The sequence below is a fragment of the Vicugna pacos genome, chromosome 15 (assembly GCF_048564905.1).
Source record: "Vicugna pacos chromosome 15, VicPac4, whole genome shotgun sequence".
NCBI lineage: Eukaryota > Metazoa > Chordata > Mammalia > Artiodactyla > Camelidae > Vicugna > Vicugna pacos.
The window spans coordinates 41,130,250-41,149,185 of NC_133001.1; the positions used below are offsets into that span (position 1 = coordinate 41,130,250).

Below are 18,936 nucleotides of genomic sequence, written 5' to 3' on the forward strand. Positions count from 1 at the left end.
AAATACTGGTCCCTTTATTCAGAGAGAGCCCTACAGTTCCTTCTTTATGGACTGGGGAACAGAAATCTTGAAACTAGGTGTCTCTGCTTCCCTACGGTCAGGAATTGAACAAGAAATTACACATTCATTATGCATACATTCATTACGCATCTCTAATGCCAAAGTTGTTCAAAGCACTTGCTTAGGTCATCATTTAATACAGCAAGTCTAAGTACTAAGTGTTATTATCTCCATTTGCTCAGATTAAGAAACTGAGGCTCAGAGACGCTATATAATTTACCCCAGTTCTCACAGCTTGTCAGGGGCAAAACCCAGAATGAGAAAAGTTGGCCCATCTGGATGCAAAGCCCATGTCCCTCTTCCTACCTCATCAGATGCCCAACTTGGCCAACAAGTAGAGAAGCCCAGCATCTCTAGGAATGTCTCAGAACCTTCAGAACAATGTAAAGCTAGGCTGAAGTTAGAAGAGGGTCCTACTGAAGGATCAGTGCTCAGGTAGGGTGTCGAGCCCATGCCTTCCTTTAGCTGTCTTCCTCAGCACACTCTTGAGGGGGGAAAATATATATTTATATTTATATCTAAATTACTTAATTTTTAGGACTGAATTAACTAAATGAACCACCATGCTTCTGCCCCAGATTTACAAGGATTCCCCCCCAATCCAGGCTGCTTACTGTGGGTACAGACTGGATCTGCAGAATGGCCTTCCAAGAGCTAGAGATCATGGGGAGGAGTGTATTTTTTTTTATTGAAGTACAGTTGATTTACAATGTTGTGTTAATTTCTGGTGTCCAGCATAGTGATTCAGTCATATATATATATGCATATTCTTTTTCATTGTAGGTTATTATGGGATATTGTATATAGTTCACTGTGTTGTTTACCCATCTTTTGCATAGTAGTTTGTATCTGCTAATCTCCAACTCCTAATTTATCCCTCCCCTGCTTTCCCTTTTGGTAACTAAAAGTTTGTTTTATGTCTGTGAGTCTGTTTCTGTTCTATAAATAAGTTCATTTTTCTCATATTTTTTAAATTCCACATGTAAGTGATATCATGTGATATTTTTGTCTTTTTCTGTCTGACTTACTTCACTTAGTATGATCATCTCTAGGTCCATCCATGTTGCTACAAATAACATTATTTCATTCTTTTTTATAGCTGAGTAGTATTCCATCATATAAATATACCATATCTTCTTTATCCAGTCATCTGTCAATGGACATTTAGGTTGCTTCCATGTCTTGGCAATTGTAAATAATGCTGCTGTGAACATTGGGGTGCATGTATCTTTTTGAATTAGAGTTTTCTTTGGATATATGCTCAGGAGTGGGATTGCTGGATCATATGGTGACTCTATTTTTAGTTTTTTAAGGACTCTCCATACTGTTTTCCATAGTGGCTGCACCAAATTACATTCTGGGGAGGAGTATATTTTTTAAACTCCTTTTCTGAGCTCTTCTTTTCCTCCCTTCTCCTACCCTCACCCTCAGCACACTGAGTTTAAATTCCTAGGCATTGGTGGGGGAATTTATATTCACAGAAAACCTGGCCACATTTCCTGTTGTCAGGAAAAGCATCAGCCTTGGTTATAGGCAGGAGTCATTGACACAGCTCACATTTTTTGAGTTGTAGACTTTACAATGACCTTTCATACCCCTTACTTCTTTTAATCCTCATGCCAATCCAGCCCCTTTCACAGACAAAGGAATATGATCAAGGTCCCACAATCAATAAGTTTGCTCCCAAACCCAGATGTTCTTTATGATTTCAAAGCCCGTGTCCTTTCCACTTCACCCCTCTGGCACAGCCCACACCTGTGATTTGAGCGCTCAAGAGGGTAAAAGACACCTGCCGCCAAGACCGCTCTACTGAAATGCCTCCTGTAAAGAGTTAGCCCTTTGAATTAACAGGTTACCCACCCTTTACAACACAGGTAGATCCGAAAATTAAGTCAGCCGTTCACACCAAAGATGAATGGATTCATCACCTTCTTGCCCTTGAAACGACCTTTAGAAGCCAAGTAGAAATCAACATCTTCATCTGAAAAAAAATAAAACCAAGAAAGATATTGAGTAGTTAGTGTTGAATAGCTATATGCATTGGAACCCCAGCTAGAGCTTCGGTCTCCTAATCTCAGGGCCAGGGCAATGTCACAAAAGCCCACCACAACCAGCCCAGTTTTCAGATTATCAAGACTGCCCAGCATAATCCCAATCTGATTGCTAATAATTAGCAACCCAGATTAACCTTTCATTTTTGCATCAAGTTAGTTCATTTTACATTTTAGTGAACAAAGCTATGTACACCCAAATTAATTTTTCTGTAATTTTCTGTAGGTAGAAGTCGACTTAATATCTTTAAAGGGAAATAATTTCTTCAATCTTATAGTGAGACTTTTGTATTTTAAGTAAAAGTAATTTATCAAGGCCACTTTTTTTTAAGTTTTTATAGATTGTAAACATGTTAGAATTCTTGCCTGAAATCTGACAATTCCCAAAGGTCCAACGTGGCTCAGAGGTAGAAAGTTTGAAAGGAAATGGCCCAGTGGCAGTGGAGGGGTAGGGATGTGCTAAGTGTTCCTGAGGCACCCACAGAAGGTTGCCCAAGAGCACTGGGTGCTTTGGGCGAGGACAGGGTGGTGAGGGGCTTGGAAAAGGAAGGCATGCACCAAAGGCAAATGTGACCTGTTGCCCATCCCATTTTTTACAGTCTGCTGCATAGAGTCTGAAAGCTGCTTTCAGTGAGTTTCCAAACCTGACCTTTCTGGGTAGGAGGGCATGGAGCTAACTCTGTGTCCAGTTTACTCTTCTCCAAGTTAGGAGGACCCCATATGCAGCTGTCAAACCCTCGGACAGCAGGTTAGATCCAGTCACGATAGCCCAGATCGAGTACCTGCTGTTTGCCCAGCACTGTGCTGGACTCAGTGAGAATCCACGGCTGGTGCCTGTCTCACCTAGAGAGGTCTTCTCTCCCTGCTCAGAACTCCCACGGTGCAGTGCTAGCTGGACCCTCCTATGGCTTTTTTTTCCTTACTGTCCTGTCTTGTTGCATCCCTTTTGGTCTCCCTGCAGTTGGTTGTAAATTTCTTAAGGGCAGGGTCCAGGTCTGCTGCATCTGTGTCTCTGACCTAGTATCTGGCCCAGGGCCTGGCACGTCGTATATCCCCAGCAGAAGTTTCCAGTTTAAATGACTGCTCGATGTTTCTTGCCCCAGCCTTGGTGCCATCTGGGAACGTGGGTTTGGTGCCAGGCTGCAGACAGCTCAGAGGCAGCCCAGGGAGGCCCAGGGAGGAGGGAGGGCCAGGCCAAGTGAGTGATTGTCTTTCCTCTTGTGCCGCAGTTCACTGGCTGTTCACCACATGCGGGGCCAGTGGACCCCACGGCCCCACGCAGGCCCAATGCAACAACGCTTACCGGAACTCCAACCTGAGCGTGGTGGTGGGGAGCGAGGGCCCCCTGAAGGGCATCCAGACCTGGAAGGTGCCAGCCACCGACACCTACAGGTGCGTATGGAGTAGGGGAGGCTAAAGGACAGATCTACCCTCCTGAAGAGGACTGGGGTCCTAGCTGTGGGTGCAAGCCCCACCCTGGGGTGCCCCGGCACACCAAGGCTCTGAGGCCACAGACTCTGGCCCATAGTGGAGTGTGAGGGCTGGAGATGGGGAGATCTGGGATAATGGAATATGGCAAGAAAGGAAGACATGTCCCCTGTCCTCAAGGAGCCCGCAGACTATTTGTGGAGATAACATGCATGCATGAGCTAGCTTTGGAACATTCTTTAGCTGTATTAGTAATTATAATTATAGCAGGCTGGTCTTTGAATATTACTTAATGCAGTTCGAATGAGGCAGTGAATGTAAAAGTGTTTGGAAAACGAACTTATGATACACATGAAAGATGATTTGTTATCCTTGAGTCTCCTTTCCTGGGCCTTCATTGTTTGCAAGAAAAGCAGCTATTCTCCAACTCCTGTCCCACGCCTAACCCCACCCCTCAGTGTTCCCCCAGAGCAAGGCCAGGCTCAGGGGAGGCCCGGCTCTGGTGGGCACTCAGCTCAACAAAGCTAATGGTAGGGCTTAGACCAGTGGTTCCTGACCTTGCACAGGCATCGGAATGACAGGAAGGCCAGTTAAAACACCGATCACTGGCTCTGCTCATGGAGTGTGTGACTTTGTAGGTTTGGAGTGGGGTCCAAGATTATGAATTTCTTTTTTTATGCTAAATATTTTTACATTAATGAAGCAACTATGACAAAACATTGACATTTACTGGATGCAGGTTGAGGAGGGAGACATAAGTGGTATTCGTTGTACTCAATGGTATCCATTCATTCATTCATTCATTGAGAGTATGAATTTCTAGCAAGTTCCCAGGTGACGCTGATGCAGCTGCAGAGAACCGCTGGGTTAGATCACATCCTCACACAGGTTAGATCACATCTTCACACAGCTTCATGACGCAGACAAGGCCAGTGCCACAGTCCTCATTTTACAAATGAGGAAACTCAGACAGTCAAGAGCCTCCCCACATCCACGTGGCCCACAAACCACCTCCAAGCCCAGAATTGTGAGGCACAGCTCCGCGGCAGCTCCTTCCACCGCACACTGGGCTGTTTAACAGGAAGCCTCGTAATTATGTCCTTGTTTGTGCAAATGCCCCCTCCGGGAGGCTGAACACAGTGCAAAGCAAGCTACTTCCCCTGCCGCAACCCCCAGCCTCCAGCTCATCCTCAGCCCCCGGGGAGGGAAAGGAGCTGCTCAGGTTGCCCTGTTCTGTGTAGCCCTGCCCCTGGGACCTCGGTGTAAATGCATTCTGGGGAGAGCCTTAAGTGCTTTTAAATGACATTCTGGGTAGGAATGCAATAAGGTTTGGCTGCAATCAGATTAGACGCTCCTGTTCCCACACATCCCCAGTAAACAGCCAAAGACATCCATCTACCGCTGGCCCTGCCACACTGAGCAGGCCAGGCCTCCCCTTCCTGCTGGGCCCCACTTCCCCACTTCTGGGGGTCATTGGCTGTCTTAGAGAGAAGGGCAGCCATGTTTGTTGAGGACCCACTAGGTATTTCTCCTTCGTTTAGCAAGGAGATAGATGTCATTATTACTGTTTTATCCATATTCCCTTGTTTCCCTATGAAGAAACTGGGGTCAGAGAAGCTTATCAGCAGATCGAAGGCCACACAAGCAGTGACAAAGCTGGAATTTGGACCCAGGACCCTCAGGCTCAAAATCTGTGTTCTTTCCACTGAAACTCACACCTGGACTCTGAGAGGCAGGAAACAGGAAGTGGGGGGAGGGTGGAAGCCAAGGAATCAGGCAGGACCCATCTCCAGGAAGCCTCTGGAAATGAGAGCCTGGGAGGGGAGGCCCCATCACCTGAAGGGATATTCCTTGGTGCAGATGCCTGTCTGCAGAAAGCAACATGAAGAAGGAAGCAGAGGAGCTGTAAGGCAGAGGCCTCAACAGTAACCCCCAACAAGACCCCTTGGTCCTTCCCTGCCTAGGGCAACTCCTGAGCCAGAGTGGCTGGAAGTCCCCTGTCAGTTATGGGGGGTCCTCATGGACTGCGTTCCCCCTGAGATAGTGTGAATCAGACCCACTTCCAAACTCAGGCAGGTTATTTAATCTCTTGAGACTCTGCTTCTCCATCTGTAAAACATACGGGTTGAGGGTGCCAACACCTGCCCAGCTGGCTGCGAGTATCACGCACAAGCGCCTCGCACACACCCTGCATGCAGTCCGTGCCCCCGGCCCATCCGCAGAGACTCCGCCAGTGGTGTCAGGCAGTGGCCAGGCAGCATCTCCAGGAACAGCACTAGTTCCTAACATCTCAGCTTCCAAGGACATTTTTCTGACTTCTTCAGATGAGCCCCATGATTTGAAAGATTTTGCCTGCCAAACTGCACTTATTAAGTAATAATTAATTCATTTTCCCATTTCTTATTAATCACAGCCATGTCTCAGTCTAGCCAGGTTTCTGATCTGCGTGAATTGCCACTGCATCACCACCCTGCGTTGATGTAAGCCCTGCCCAAGCCAGAGAACTGTTTCCACCTGTCTTTGGAATATTGAGACTAGCTCGCAGGCCCCAGTGCTGCCTCCTGAAAGCTCTTTGGAAACACACACAAGGAGCCACTTTTCTTTAAAGTGTCCATATGGATAGAGAGGACATTTTGATCTACAGGACTCTTTTGCACTGGCCTGAGATAGCACCATATCAAAATGGAAGAATCAAAACAGAAAAACGCTGGTTTGGGATTTTTATTGTTGCTTTTGACTCCTTGTTTTTTAACTCAGTAAAGGCTGTTACAGATATTCCTGCCCCTCACCTCATTCTTGATCCTGGATGAGGCTCAGGGCTTGGACAATAAATGCCTATTGGTCATATAGCTTTGCATCAAAGAAGCAGACCTTTTAATGATTTGCTGTACAGACCACATCAGAATGACCCCAAGTCAGAATCTCTAGGTTGAGAAGTCAGTTGCTTTTTTTCTGGAAGATATTTTCTCCATATTAACTAATTCTTATTTAGTAAGTGCAGTTTATCTAGCGAGATAAATACGGGACACACAGAAGGACAGACATGAGGGAAAGGTTCTTGGGAGGAGAAGGGCTGGGAGCATTCCTTCGGGAGTCCATCTATTCCTGGAAGTAGGGCTCAGCTAGTGCTGCCTGGCTGCTGCCTGAGGCCTGGCCTATTATTGCTCCAGCCGACCTGGCTGCCTACCAGTCAGAGAGGTGAAGGAAAGGGAGCTAACGTTTATCAAGCACCTACCATCGTCGGCCAAGGTGGGGCCATCATTGCCTGGGGCTTCCTCAGGGATGCATAGAGGTGAAAACACCCCAGCTCTTAACTGGTCATTTACCTGGGGTCCATCGCCCACCTTCTGCTCTTTTATCTACCACCACAAAGGAAGAGACACAGAAAGAGGAGAGGAAGGACAAGCCGGGAGGAAGAAGACAGCAGGCTGGGGTGAGGGTTCAGAGGCAAAACCTAAATCTCTACCCCACCACACCCCCACCCCCAGATTTCCTGCCCTGGGCTTCCCCTTCCCCTGGATTTGCCACTTTCTCTGTCTAAATAGGAGCAGTGATGCAGTCACTCCCTCCAAGAATGTATGTCCTAGTGTCCAGACCTGCCCCCCTCTTGCTTTGCGAATCTCAGCAGACTGTATTAAGCACCTATTTGGACACCATATCTGACACTAAGTATATAAAGTGGAAAAAGATCCAGTCCCTGAACAAGAGGAGCCCAGCCAGTGGTGGACATAGGAACAAAGCATTTCAGTGTCAGGTAGAAAGCACATCAGTGGAGGTTTACACAAGGCGCTGTTGTCAGGGGCCAGGGGAAGGGCCCGAATTCGTGGATGGCTTCCACAAGGAGACAGAAGCCTGAGTTAAGTCTTGGAGATGATAGAATTGTCTACAAAGAAGAGGGGAAGGTCTTGCTGGCAGAAGAAGCCCCTGGGACAAGGCCAGACCTGAGGCAGGACCTGGCCAGAGGCTGGAGCCTCACCTCTCAAATACAGTTAGTCCTTCTGGTGAAGGGAGAGCAGAGGGAAGGCTGTTGAGGTCATCCAGGCAAGAGTCAAGAGGGCTTGAGGGGAGAGTATCGTTCAGTGGTAGAATGTGTACTTAGCATATGTAAGGTCCTGGGTTCAATCCCCAGTACCTCCATTTAAAAAAAAAAGTCAAAAGGGGTTTAATCAGGGTAGAAGACATGTGGAAGGAGAGGTTAGAATGTTTGGGAGGTAGAATCAGCACGATGGGGAGGGTTGAGTGGCTGCGGGGGTGGGAAGAAGGCATACCCAGAGAGAATACCCAGAGGGGCTGGGAAGCCAGGACGATGAGTGACAGTGCTGTCTCAAGGAGCGTGGTTGAGAAGGACAGGCAAGGATTAGGGTAACAGCGAGAGGGGCACCTGACTGGGGAGATTTCTGAGTCATGGTTCTGAGTGCCAGGGCGGTGGGTGGCTGGGGAGGATCAGAGCAAGAGATGGATTGTGGGGTATGCGCTGGGGCAAGAGACTCAGCCTCACCATAAAATGGGGACAGACACTGACAGAGCCCAGCTCCAAGGCCTGCTGGGGATTTAGTGCAATTCCATGTGTGACACAGCCACGCAGAGGCAGTCTGCATGCGGCAATGTCAGCCAGCCACCTCCCCCTTCATCCTTCTCTCCCTCCTTGCAGCCTGCCTGCCTGCCTGCCTGACTTCCTTCCTGCCTGCCTCTGCAGAGTTCCAAATCCTTCTCAGCCTTCCTCCTCCCACCATCTTCCCACATACAGCACACACACACATACACACACACACACACACACACACACACACAAGATCCTCTATAAAAACATTTGTCAAGCACAGCCCACAACTCCTGGCAGTTCGCACATGCTTCACTTGTTCCTCCGACATAATGTTACCAGAGGGCCCAGAGCCCAGCTGGAGCCAGCACAGCCTGCCGCCCAACCTGGGCCACAGCTGTTCCTGACGGCCACCATCACTGACACTCATTTCCTCACCTGGCTCCAGGGACCAGCACTTGCAGCTGGTTGACACCATCATTCAAATCCACAGCCGTGGAGCGCCCGCTGTGTGCCGGGCTCTGAGTAGGTGCTGTAGAAGTTGTCTGGAGGACTGTGACTGCGGACCCGCACAGTCTTTGCAGAGACCACAGGGTAGAAAAGCTCAAGAACAGTTCACAATGCCGATAAAGTTCTAGACGACTGTCGAAGAGAGTCACAAGGCATGAATAATTGCCAGAGTGATTGTGCGCATAGCCACAGCCATGAAGCACTCAGAGCAGGGAAAGTCGGGGGAGGGCAGGGAGGGAGTGGGCGTGGTGCAGAGATCAGTGGCTGCAGGCAGAATGGAGGTTGGGTTCAGTTCCCACCACCGACAGGGTTGTAGAGAGAGGTTGAGAGCTCTTCCAGCTCTGATACTTCTGGGTCAGGAAGGTGGTTGAGAACTAGTGGACAATGAGCCTTGCTCATTGATGCAAAATGGAAATGGAACTGGGGCAGCAAGGAGCACACGCCTCCACCACTGACCCCCAGGGTGTCCCCTGATGGCTCACATGACCATCTGGTCAAAAGCACTGCAGATCTGAACAGAGATCTCCCACTGATCACACTCTGCACGTGCCCTCGCGTCTCGGTGCTGGCACAGTAGCCCTGGAGGCCAGGATGGATAAGCTGGGTGGACCTTACTCTCATCTCACAGCAAAGGAAACCGGGCCTCCAAGGATGGAGGGGACTCACTCAAGGTCCCACTGGGAATTAGAGGCAGAGCCCAGAGCTGGTGCAGGAGAGAAATGAGGTGCTTCATGTCTCCAAGTGGGGTCCTCTCACTCCTTGCCCCCCCCCACCCCGGTAGCCCCTCTGCGGTCTGGTGCCGATGCCACCATCGTGCTGCATCCCAGCTGGACGCTCATTTCAGGATCCGGCCGGCAGCCACTTTGATTTGCTGCTAATCTTTTATTTAAAAAAGATTCACAACTCAATTACATCAGGTAACAATAGCTCACAGTCAATAATACAAAACACAAACCCAATAAACATCCATTCTGACCAGGGGACATGGATTTAAATGAGGAAAACAAAAAAATTACAGCATCAGCTTGTCGAGAACAGTATCCTGTAATTTCCAGTAAATTGGAGTCACTGCAAGTCGTTTTCCCCACTTGAGTGGCAGGTATATTAATTTGCTGTCGTTTGTCAACCATCAAAAATAAATTGTTTACAAAGGATGGGAAGAAAGCTTCAGAGATTCAGGCTGAGGTTGTTATTCTGGCAGGAGTTTGACTTGACTCGTACAGTGCAGGGGTCTTCAGAGGTGCCATGGCCGGCCTGTGCGCCGCTCGTCGCCTGTGGAGCTAGGTCCTGGGCGAAACTGCACACCCTAGACCCTGGCGCCTCTGCCATGCTCTACTTCACCTATTTTTCTGCTCTCTAGAAACCGGGGCCTCATTCACTCACCCACTTCTGCCTCCCAGGAGTCACCCCTAGGAGAGGCGTAGACAGGCTCACCCACAAGGGTACATCAGATCCTCAGCTATATTTGTTACTCACTAGATACCCTCCAGGGGCTGAATTAGGTCCTTATAGACACTACCTCATTTAACTCTCACAACAACCTTTCAAGGTAAATATTATCCCCCTTTTATAGATGAGGAAACTGGAGCTCAGAGAGGGTACATAACCTACCCAGGGTCACACAGCTAGTCAGTAATGGCCAGGACCAGGAGAGGTAAGCAATGTGCCTAAGACAAAAGTTCAGGAGGCACTCACCAGGGCTGGCATCTGGGCGGGAGGTGTCTCATCCAGCTCCTGGCCCTGGGTGACAGGTGGATTTGGATCCAGGTCTGTCTGCATCAAGCCTGTGCTTTTTTCACTGTGGCACAGCCCGTCCCCCAGGAGATCAGCCGTGAAGTAGCAACTAGAAGCTTCCAAAGGAGTAAAGATGGTGTGATTTCAGGCCCCAGAGGGCTGATAAGGAAGGCACTCCCTACCCTACAACTAATCCAGCTGCCAGCTCCCCCTGACTTTAAGCCCGTCTTGGTCCAGGAGGAAGTGTGGGTCTGAGGCCATCACATGGGAAAGTAAAATCCAGCTGGATTGCCAAGTTCTACTGTCTCCTTTGGGGTCTGCAGAGCTGATCCCAGCCCTGAGTCTCATCTTGCACTTGGCAGCGATTTGCAATTTTTTAAAATCCACTGCTTACCTTCATGGGGGGCAGGGTCCTTGTTCTCATTTTTTTTCTTGTTATGGGAAGCTGAGGCTCCGAGAGGTTAACCAAGCTGTCCCGAGTCACACAGCCAGCAGAGCGCCCAGCATGTGACTCAGACCTGGGGCTCTTTTCATCCCACCTCACTGCCAAGAACTGGGTCAAGACCCAGATGGGGCTGGAGTTCAGTCTTGGCTGGGGCTGGAGAAATAGGGGGAAAAACGCATCAGGAACAAACAACTTCTAAAATATAATGATTTGGCTAAATTTAAACATGTGAAAGAGTTCAGAATGATTCATAACGCATGCAGATTGATGCAAATGACTATGTAAATCATGCATGGAAAATGAGAAAGGTACACCTTACCTCTCAGCCATAGCAGGAGTGGGCAGAGCAAGGATTACTTCCAGGGCAGCAGTTTTCCTAGCAAACCACGCCTTCAGGTTGAAACAACTTTCTGAGGCAACCTGCCAAAGCCCCAGAACCCTGGGGCAGTGAGCAGGACAGAGGTGGCGTGTCCACATTGCTGTGTCTGGACTCCATGGAGTCTCTAGAACCCCCAACCCCACCCCCACCCCAGGCTTCTCTTCTCTGAGCTAAATAATTCTTCTGGCTGTCCTTTCATTAACAAGCCTTTAAATCGTTCTTATCACCTCTCCTTTTCTAATGGATCAGGAATGAGGATTTGGCAGAGAGTCTGAGTGAACTAGGATGGGCCAATAGCATCTCAGACCACCCGCGTCGTACATCCATTATAAACCCCACAGCTGCTGCTTGCAGGGAAAAGGGCCTCCATGAGGGGAAATGTCTAGGTTTGGACCATCCTTGCTGATCTCATGGGCCCATGTCGGGGAGAGGGCTCTCCAGCACGAGGGTGGTGCGCTCGGCCCGCTTGGAGCTGCTGGGTAGGCAGGGAGGGAGTCTGTCTTCATACCACGGCAGGAGCCCATGTGGTCTGTCCTGTTGCAGCATCTCGGGCTACGGAGCCGCTGGCGGGAAAGGTGGGAAGAACACCATGATGCGGTCCCACGGCGTGTCTGTGCTGGGCATCTTCAACCTGGAGAAGGACGACACGCTGTACATCCTGGTCGGGCAGCAAGGGGAAGACGCCTGCCCCAGTGTGAGTGCCCAGAGTGGGGTTTCTGTTCCACTCTCACCAGGACCCAGGCAGGTCCCTGGGGAGACACCAACACTAGACACACCCACTCTGGGAGCGCACATTCAAAGAGTCAGGACTCACCTCCTTGTTCTACCTGCGAATATTCCTCCCCTTCCAGGGCCATTTGGGTACATGAGACAGTGGACGGTGTGGCTGTTGGTGTTTCACATCCCTACAGGGGCTGAGGCTGAGGCATGGGTTTCATGAGCATCCTTAAAACTGGAGAACTGAACTCCGCTTGAATGGGCAGATGGTGGTTCCTCCCAGCAGGAGTGTGACTTGAAGCCCACTTCCTAAGCTTTCTTGCAAGGGCACCACTTTGTTTAGCTACATTATTTTACACAGGAAAACACCAGATTAAACATATTTTATTCAGCTCAAGATCAGTCTCATAGCCACAGATATGTACATAAAACCATAGAAAAAGTTCTGAAAGGTACAGATAACTAGTTGCTTCTGGAGAGAGGACTGGAGTTGAGGGTGCTTTGTCAGTAATGTCTGCTGTTACAAAAAGGACACATTCGCTTATTATTTGTGCGATTTAAAATTTTGAAAGTTTTTTAAAGCATGGGCTCAGAGCTGGAAGACCACGTAATCCACTTCCCCCATTTCACAGATGAGAACATGGAGACCACAGAGCTGAAGGGACTTGTCCCGAGTCACTGATAACGCAGCACAGAGATGCTGGCTCCTGTTTTTGCTGCCCCGCACTTGCTTGGGCCTCGGTTTCTACTTAGAGCCCACCACTTGACAAGCCAGAGTGTCATCCTCTGCAGCCCAGAAACAGCCCTTCATTCTGGTTCCTGACCCCACTGGGGTGTCCAGCTGTCAAGCAGGGAGAGCTTCCAAGGCAGCACTTACGAAGGCCTGCAGCGGTCTAAACGGCCAGCAGGCTGAGATGGCGGAGACCTACAAAGCAGCAGCCATGCCTCTTGCCTGTGTTGGGGGGTGCAGGACCCTGATGGTACAGGCTGTCCTGGTGGGACACCCTGCAGGGCGAGCCTCCCCGCTGGGTCAGGCCACACCCTCACCTGGGGGTGAACTTCTGCTCCTGTTGGGCCGGGACAGGGATCTGGGCTCTAGTGCCCAGGACCCAGGGCTCCTTCTCCAGAAACTTACTCAAGAGCAGATTTGGACGACGGATGTGGGAACAAGGGCTATGAGAAAGCAGTGTAAGTCCACAGAATAAACTCAGGGCTCCTAAGAGGTGAGCCTCAGGCTGGGAGCCAGGAGTAAAGTACACAACCCCCCATCCCCACCTCAGAGGTTAAACAAAGCTGCAGGAGTAAGCTTCACAGGTGCAGCCTTGTGTGTGAGAAACGTCTGGACTCGAACTTTCACTTAGCAGCTAGAATCAGGACTTTCCAACCTGATATAATGTATTAAGTCATTAAATTACAAGCTGCTGTAATTTTCACAGGAATTTATTGAGTGCTAATGTAATTCTTTCATCTAAGCAGAAAGATTGCATTGACTTCTGCAGGGGACTTTTACTTGATTGGATTGTAATCAGTTATGTCTTTTCACAGGACTGCGTCCTTTTTTTAATTCAATTGTAATCTACTTGTTCCTCTGGATTGCTGCATTTTATCATTTTATTAATCGACCTACTTGCTCTCAAACTTTGTGGATGCACAAGGAAAGTTCCAAAGAAGCCCATTTTCAGCCAGGGATAGAGGGCACCTCTGCTGGTCAGGTCGGGCATAGCACAGGCATGGGGAAGATAATTGGTCTTCCCAGGCGCTCCCCACCTCCGCCCCCCAGGAGTCATTTGGGAGAGGGAGAAAGACCTTTTACAGGCACTACCTCAATCTCCAGTCCTCCTGAGGCCAAAAAATGGCATCTAGAGAGGATCCTCTAGAGAATGGAGTGGACCCTAAGAATTTAACTGCAGGCTTTGACAGCTCTGCTGGTTCAACTGCACTTGTGTGTGGAGCGGCTCTTCCTGTGTACCTGGCCAGCCTGGGCCTGGAATGGGCTCCAGCTGCAGGAAATCACCCCATCATACACACACATGCCCCAGCCCCTGCTTCTCCATGTCCTTCTAAGCCTCATCTGGTGGCATGGCTCAGGGTTTCTCAACATCAGCACTATGAACATTTTGGAGCAGATAATTAATTCTTTGTGGTAGGGGGAACATGTCCTGTAGACTGTAGGCTGTTGAGCAGCCTCCCAGGCCTCTACCCACCAGATGCTCATAGCACCCCTCAGTAATGACAGTCAAAATGCCTCCAGACATTTCCAAATGACCGCAGGGGAGCAAAACCATCAGTCTAAATTTTAGATGCTAGCATTCCCATCACTTGCAAGACAAATATTCTTAGGGGCCAGTTCACACGCAGACAGTTCCCAAGTCTTTCAAATGTATTCAGCAAATATTTACTGAGTACCTACTATATGCCAGTCACTGTTCCAGGAACTTGGGATATACCCAGGAACAAAAGGAAGATCCTTTGCTCTCGAGGAGTCTACATTCACACCAGGGAGGAGGGACAAACAGACAGTAACTAGTTAGGAAACGTGATCGGGACATCCAGAAGAGACAGGGCGAGGGTGACTAGAAGTAGGGTAGGGGGACGTCGGGTGTGCCGGAGTTCAGAGGCAGGTTGCAGTTTTAAATAGGGTGGTCAGAGGAAGCCTACTGGAATGACAGCTGAGTGGACTCCTGAAAGAGGTGAGGGACTGAACCAGGAAAATATGTGGGGGCTCTGGCAGAGCAGAGGCCGAGTGCCGGAGGTGGAGCGTGCCTGGCATGCTCAGGAAACAGCCAGGGTGAGTGGGGGGAGCAGGAGGGAGAGATAAGTAGGCAAGACTGGGTCAGACCATCAGAAGAATGTATTTAAGCCATGAGAGGGCGTTGAGCCGAATAGTGACCTGAAGTGATTTGCATATTAAAAGGTTCCTCTGCCTACTCTATGGAGAATAGACCTCTTGGGCCCAAGGGAGAAGTCAGGGCAATTAATTCAATGGCTATTACATTAATCCAGACAAGAGATGATGGTGGCTTGGATGAAGATGGTAACAGCAAAGATAGTGAAAAGTGGTTGAATTCTGGGCATACTTAGAATATAAAATTCAAGAAATGTGCCCAAGCCACCAGAGGGAGGGAGCTGCCATCACCTGAGTTGGGGAACGCTGAGGAAGGAGCAGGGTTGGGGGCAAGAGCGGGAGTTCAATGTCAGACGTACCGAGTTATGTTGATCTGGTAGACAGCCAAGTGGGGACTGCCGGTAGACAATGGGAGACAGACTGCTGGAGCTCAGGAAAGAGGTCTAGAAAGGAGATACAAGTCTCAGAGAAATCAGCCCAAACACAGAGAAGGCCAGGGATGGAGTGAGCCCCCAGTATTTAGAGGTCAAGGAAAGAGGAACCGACAAAGGAGGCAGAGGGGAGAGGAGCCAGTGATGTAGGAGAGATTCCAGAGGGTGTGGCCTCGTGGAAGTCAGGCGAAGAAAGCAAACCATGGAAAAGTGACCCGCTCCTCCAGATGTGCTGCTGGGCCCAGCAAGACGCAGACTGAGAGTCAAATCGGTTCTTCCCTGCCCCGCTCCCCAGTTCAAAGGAGACCCCTGAGCTGGGTCAGCGGGGAATGGGTGTGCAGCTGGGCTCAGGTTAGACAATAGGCCATCCTTCAGTCCAGCTGCTCCCTCCAGCAATCTCCAGCCGTCCGCAGACTCTGTTCATAGGAAGAGGGCATCCCCAAGGGGTGGGAGCCCCACTGTTGCTGGGCAGAGGAGAAGAGGAAAGGGAGCAGAGTCTGAGCGGTGGGACCTTCTTAGCATCACTGGTTGACACTGGGCAGCTCCCCAGTTTACAGCAGAGGCAGATCCAGGCAGGTGAGGTGCATCACCACCATGGTCCAGCAAGTCTCTGGGAGAGCTGGGAGCGAGACTGGACCCCGTATTCTGTGCTCTGCTCTGCCCCGCTGGCAGCATACATTTCCATCCCTGGTCCCCGGCTGGGCCCTCAGGACATGCGCCTTGCCTCTGGGGCCCTCCCCAGGCAGCAGTTGGGGTTTCCTGCCAGCAGACTCCGCACCACGCTGCCTGCCCCCGCAACCCAGCTCTGGACGGCCCTGCCCACACACAGGAGAAATGTCAGCTCTCTACAACAGCAATTCGGAGCCTTCCACCCACGCTAAATCCACTCTAAAAAATATCAAATTATTTCCATCATTAAATCCAAAATGCCATAAAACAAATTGCATCTCAGCTATTTATCTGGAAATTTCTCTAGTACTCATTCCCGGCACCCTCGAGTGCTTTAGCATAAGGAATGGCTCGAGATGAATTGCCATGTCCACCGGCTGGTTACACAGCAACATTTGATGAAAATTTGATGTTTTATTGGCCTTTCTTCTATTAAGTGAAAGAGAAGTCATTTTTCTCTGAGGTCAGGCCAATGTGTGGAGAGTTCGTCCTAGCTGCTGTGACCGACAAGCAGAGCGGCTGTTCTTGAAACGCTGCCCCCTTTATTCCGGGATTCCAGGATTCTGGGTCACAGGAATTTCTAGCTCACCCTAGAGACTCGCAGATGCCTGGGCGCACACCGAGTGGAATAAGATCCATTGGCCTCGCACTGTTTTTTTTTCTCTTTCCATGATGCTTCAAACTGCAACTTCTCAAAAAACCTCAGTGACACTTCACTGCCTAGAGAATGAAGTCCACCTCCTTCTCTGTTTGTCTTCAAGGCCTCTGGCCATGATCTGACCGCAGGTTTCGTTCCCTCCACCCACTCCCAGTTACACTCTCTCCAGCCCTGTCTCACCACATAGGGCCTTTGTCATACCCTCTTCAGAGTCCAGTGGATCCTCGCAGGTCCTCCCAGACCGTCTCTCTGTCCTAAGATGGACTTTTCTGAGCCAAAGAGACTTCCTTGTACTTTTTCCCCAAATACCCGACTCACCTCCTTCCCTCTGGGGTCATGCTGCTCTCCTCCCCGGCAATGTTCTAACTTTCCCCCATTCTCTGTGTTTAAAAATCTCCTTGTCCTTTAAGGCCCAACTGAATACCACCTCCCCCAGGCAGTCCTCCTTGATCAGCAGTCAGCAACAAAGTCTGTCTCTCCTCAACTTCTCATGCATTTTCTACCTAAGCTGTCTCTGTAGTCCTTCTCCAGTACTGCCCCAGATTGACAGTTATCTGTGTGTAATTTCTGTCTCCTCAGCTCCACTGAAAGCTATTTGAGAGATCATCAAACCCTATCTTTACACACAGACAATCTGTCTGCTGGGAGGTAAAGAAGCCTGGGCACAAAGCTGAAGTGCTTTTTGTTTCTACAGACAAACCGATTAATCCAGAAAGTCTGCATTGGAGAGAACAACGTGATAGAAGAAGAAATCCGTGTGAACAGGAGCGTGCACGAGTGGGCAGGAGGGGGCGGAGGAGGGGGCGGAGCCACTTACGTATTTAAGGTGAGGTCTGGTGCCAGCTGCCCTGGGCGGCGCCTTCTCTGCTTCCTGGCATTGGATCCTCAGGACAGCCCTGGACAAAATACCTTGGGTGCTCTTAGCCACATTCAAAGTTCAGGAAACCAAGGGCCAGAGGAATATAAGGTTCCCTGTCTGTCCAAGAAAGGGAGGGCCTTCTCTAGCTGATGTACCGGCCCGATTTCACCACACAGGCCTTTGCCATCCTGCTTCAGAGTTCCACAGGGTCCCACTGTGCCCTCCTCTATTCTAAGGTGGACTTTTCTGACATCATCAAAAACAGGCAAAGGTTTCCCACTAGGTCCTCCTGCAGGGACAGTGATGCTGAGGACTCAGTTTGAGACCCTTGAGAGTGCAGAGGAAGGAAAGCGGGGAGACCTGCTTCTGGGCGCCACCCCCCAGCCCCCTAAGGCTAATGAGATGCTTCAGAAAAGAGGCTGTATAAAGGGTCTCTGAGACCGAGCCTCCCCTCCTGGTATTCATATGTATTTATATCTCCTATTGCTTTTGCTTCTCTTGTTGAACCCGGACTGATACAGGAGCTGGGGGTAGGGGGCTGCAGGGAGGAGCTGACGGGTTGTTGTACCAGGAGATCAGAGCCCTCAGACCACCGAGATGTCACCCACTGCCCAGCAAACACTCGGACACATTGAAGCATTGAAATGGGTCAGGGGTCTCCAGAGTGGAAGCCCAGCTCGGTTTCTCAATCTCTGAATGTCTCCCCCGGGCAGATGAAGGATGGCGTGCCAGTGCCCCTGATCATTGCGGCTGGTGGTGGCGGCAGGGCCTACGGGGCCAAGACAGACACGTTCCACCCAGAGAGACTGGAGAATAACTCCTCAGTTCTAGGGCTAAACGGCAATTCCGGAGCCGCAGGTAAAGCACTGCACCCTTTCCCAGAACGTTCCCCAGGGGCTGTGTGGGGGCTAGCTCAGCCAGGCAGCATTACTCACCTGTGGGGGTCTTAGTCACAGGTCCTTGAGTTGCTGGGAGCTCTGGATATTGGTACCAGGATCAAGAGAGGAAGCCACGTCTTGGGCACCCAAAGGTCACCTTGCTGACCTGGGGTTTGGACTTGCAGAAGGTCACTGAGAAAATGAGGCAGGCAGCAGCCTTCAGACCACCAGTCCAACCCTCCCCATGCTTTTCCAAATGCAACTGGACGTGAGCCGGTGGAAGAAATCTGGGCAGAGTCCCCTGCCCAGGCCCCTGTGTTTTGTTCGTACTTCCAGGCCCCGGGCTGCCAGCTCACACATCTCCTCACTGGAAGAGCTCTTTCTGGAACCTCCATGGCTGGGCTTTCTGCTTCCCTTAGTGAAAGCCAATCACACAGAAATAGGGGACAGACACCGAAGGGGATGTCAATTCTCTGATCCCTCTGAAGTCAGCTGTCTCTAAAGAGAAAATGCAGTTCATCTTTATATTTTCTCTTCTCCACAGTCAGACTGAGGGAGGATTTTTGAAGGCATTTAAGAGTTGAGATTAACTAAAATAAATACTCAAAACTTTCTCTTCAGTTGAGAGATGGCTAGAGATAGAAGAAGGTGAAACAGCCATTGGGTCCACAGCGTTCAGGAGTCACCCCCAGTGATATTTACAGCACCCAGACACCCGTCCAGCATTTACTA

General features: G+C 50.0%; 1 protein-coding gene across 1 annotated transcript in view; it reads left to right on the top strand.

Annotated features, from left to right (window-relative positions):
* Positions 1-18,936, top strand: part of ALK (ALK receptor tyrosine kinase) — a 675,174-nt gene that overhangs the window by 601,562 nt on the left and 54,676 nt on the right. The window contains exons 12-15 of the mRNA XM_072937961.1: positions 3,341-3,503; positions 11,691-11,841; positions 17,162-17,293; positions 18,040-18,184. Of these exons, the coding sequence (XP_072794062.1) occupies positions 3,341-3,503; positions 11,691-11,841; positions 17,162-17,293; positions 18,040-18,184 (591 nt within the window). The remainder of the gene's footprint in view (positions 1-3,340; positions 3,504-11,690; positions 11,842-17,161; positions 17,294-18,039; positions 18,185-18,936) is intronic.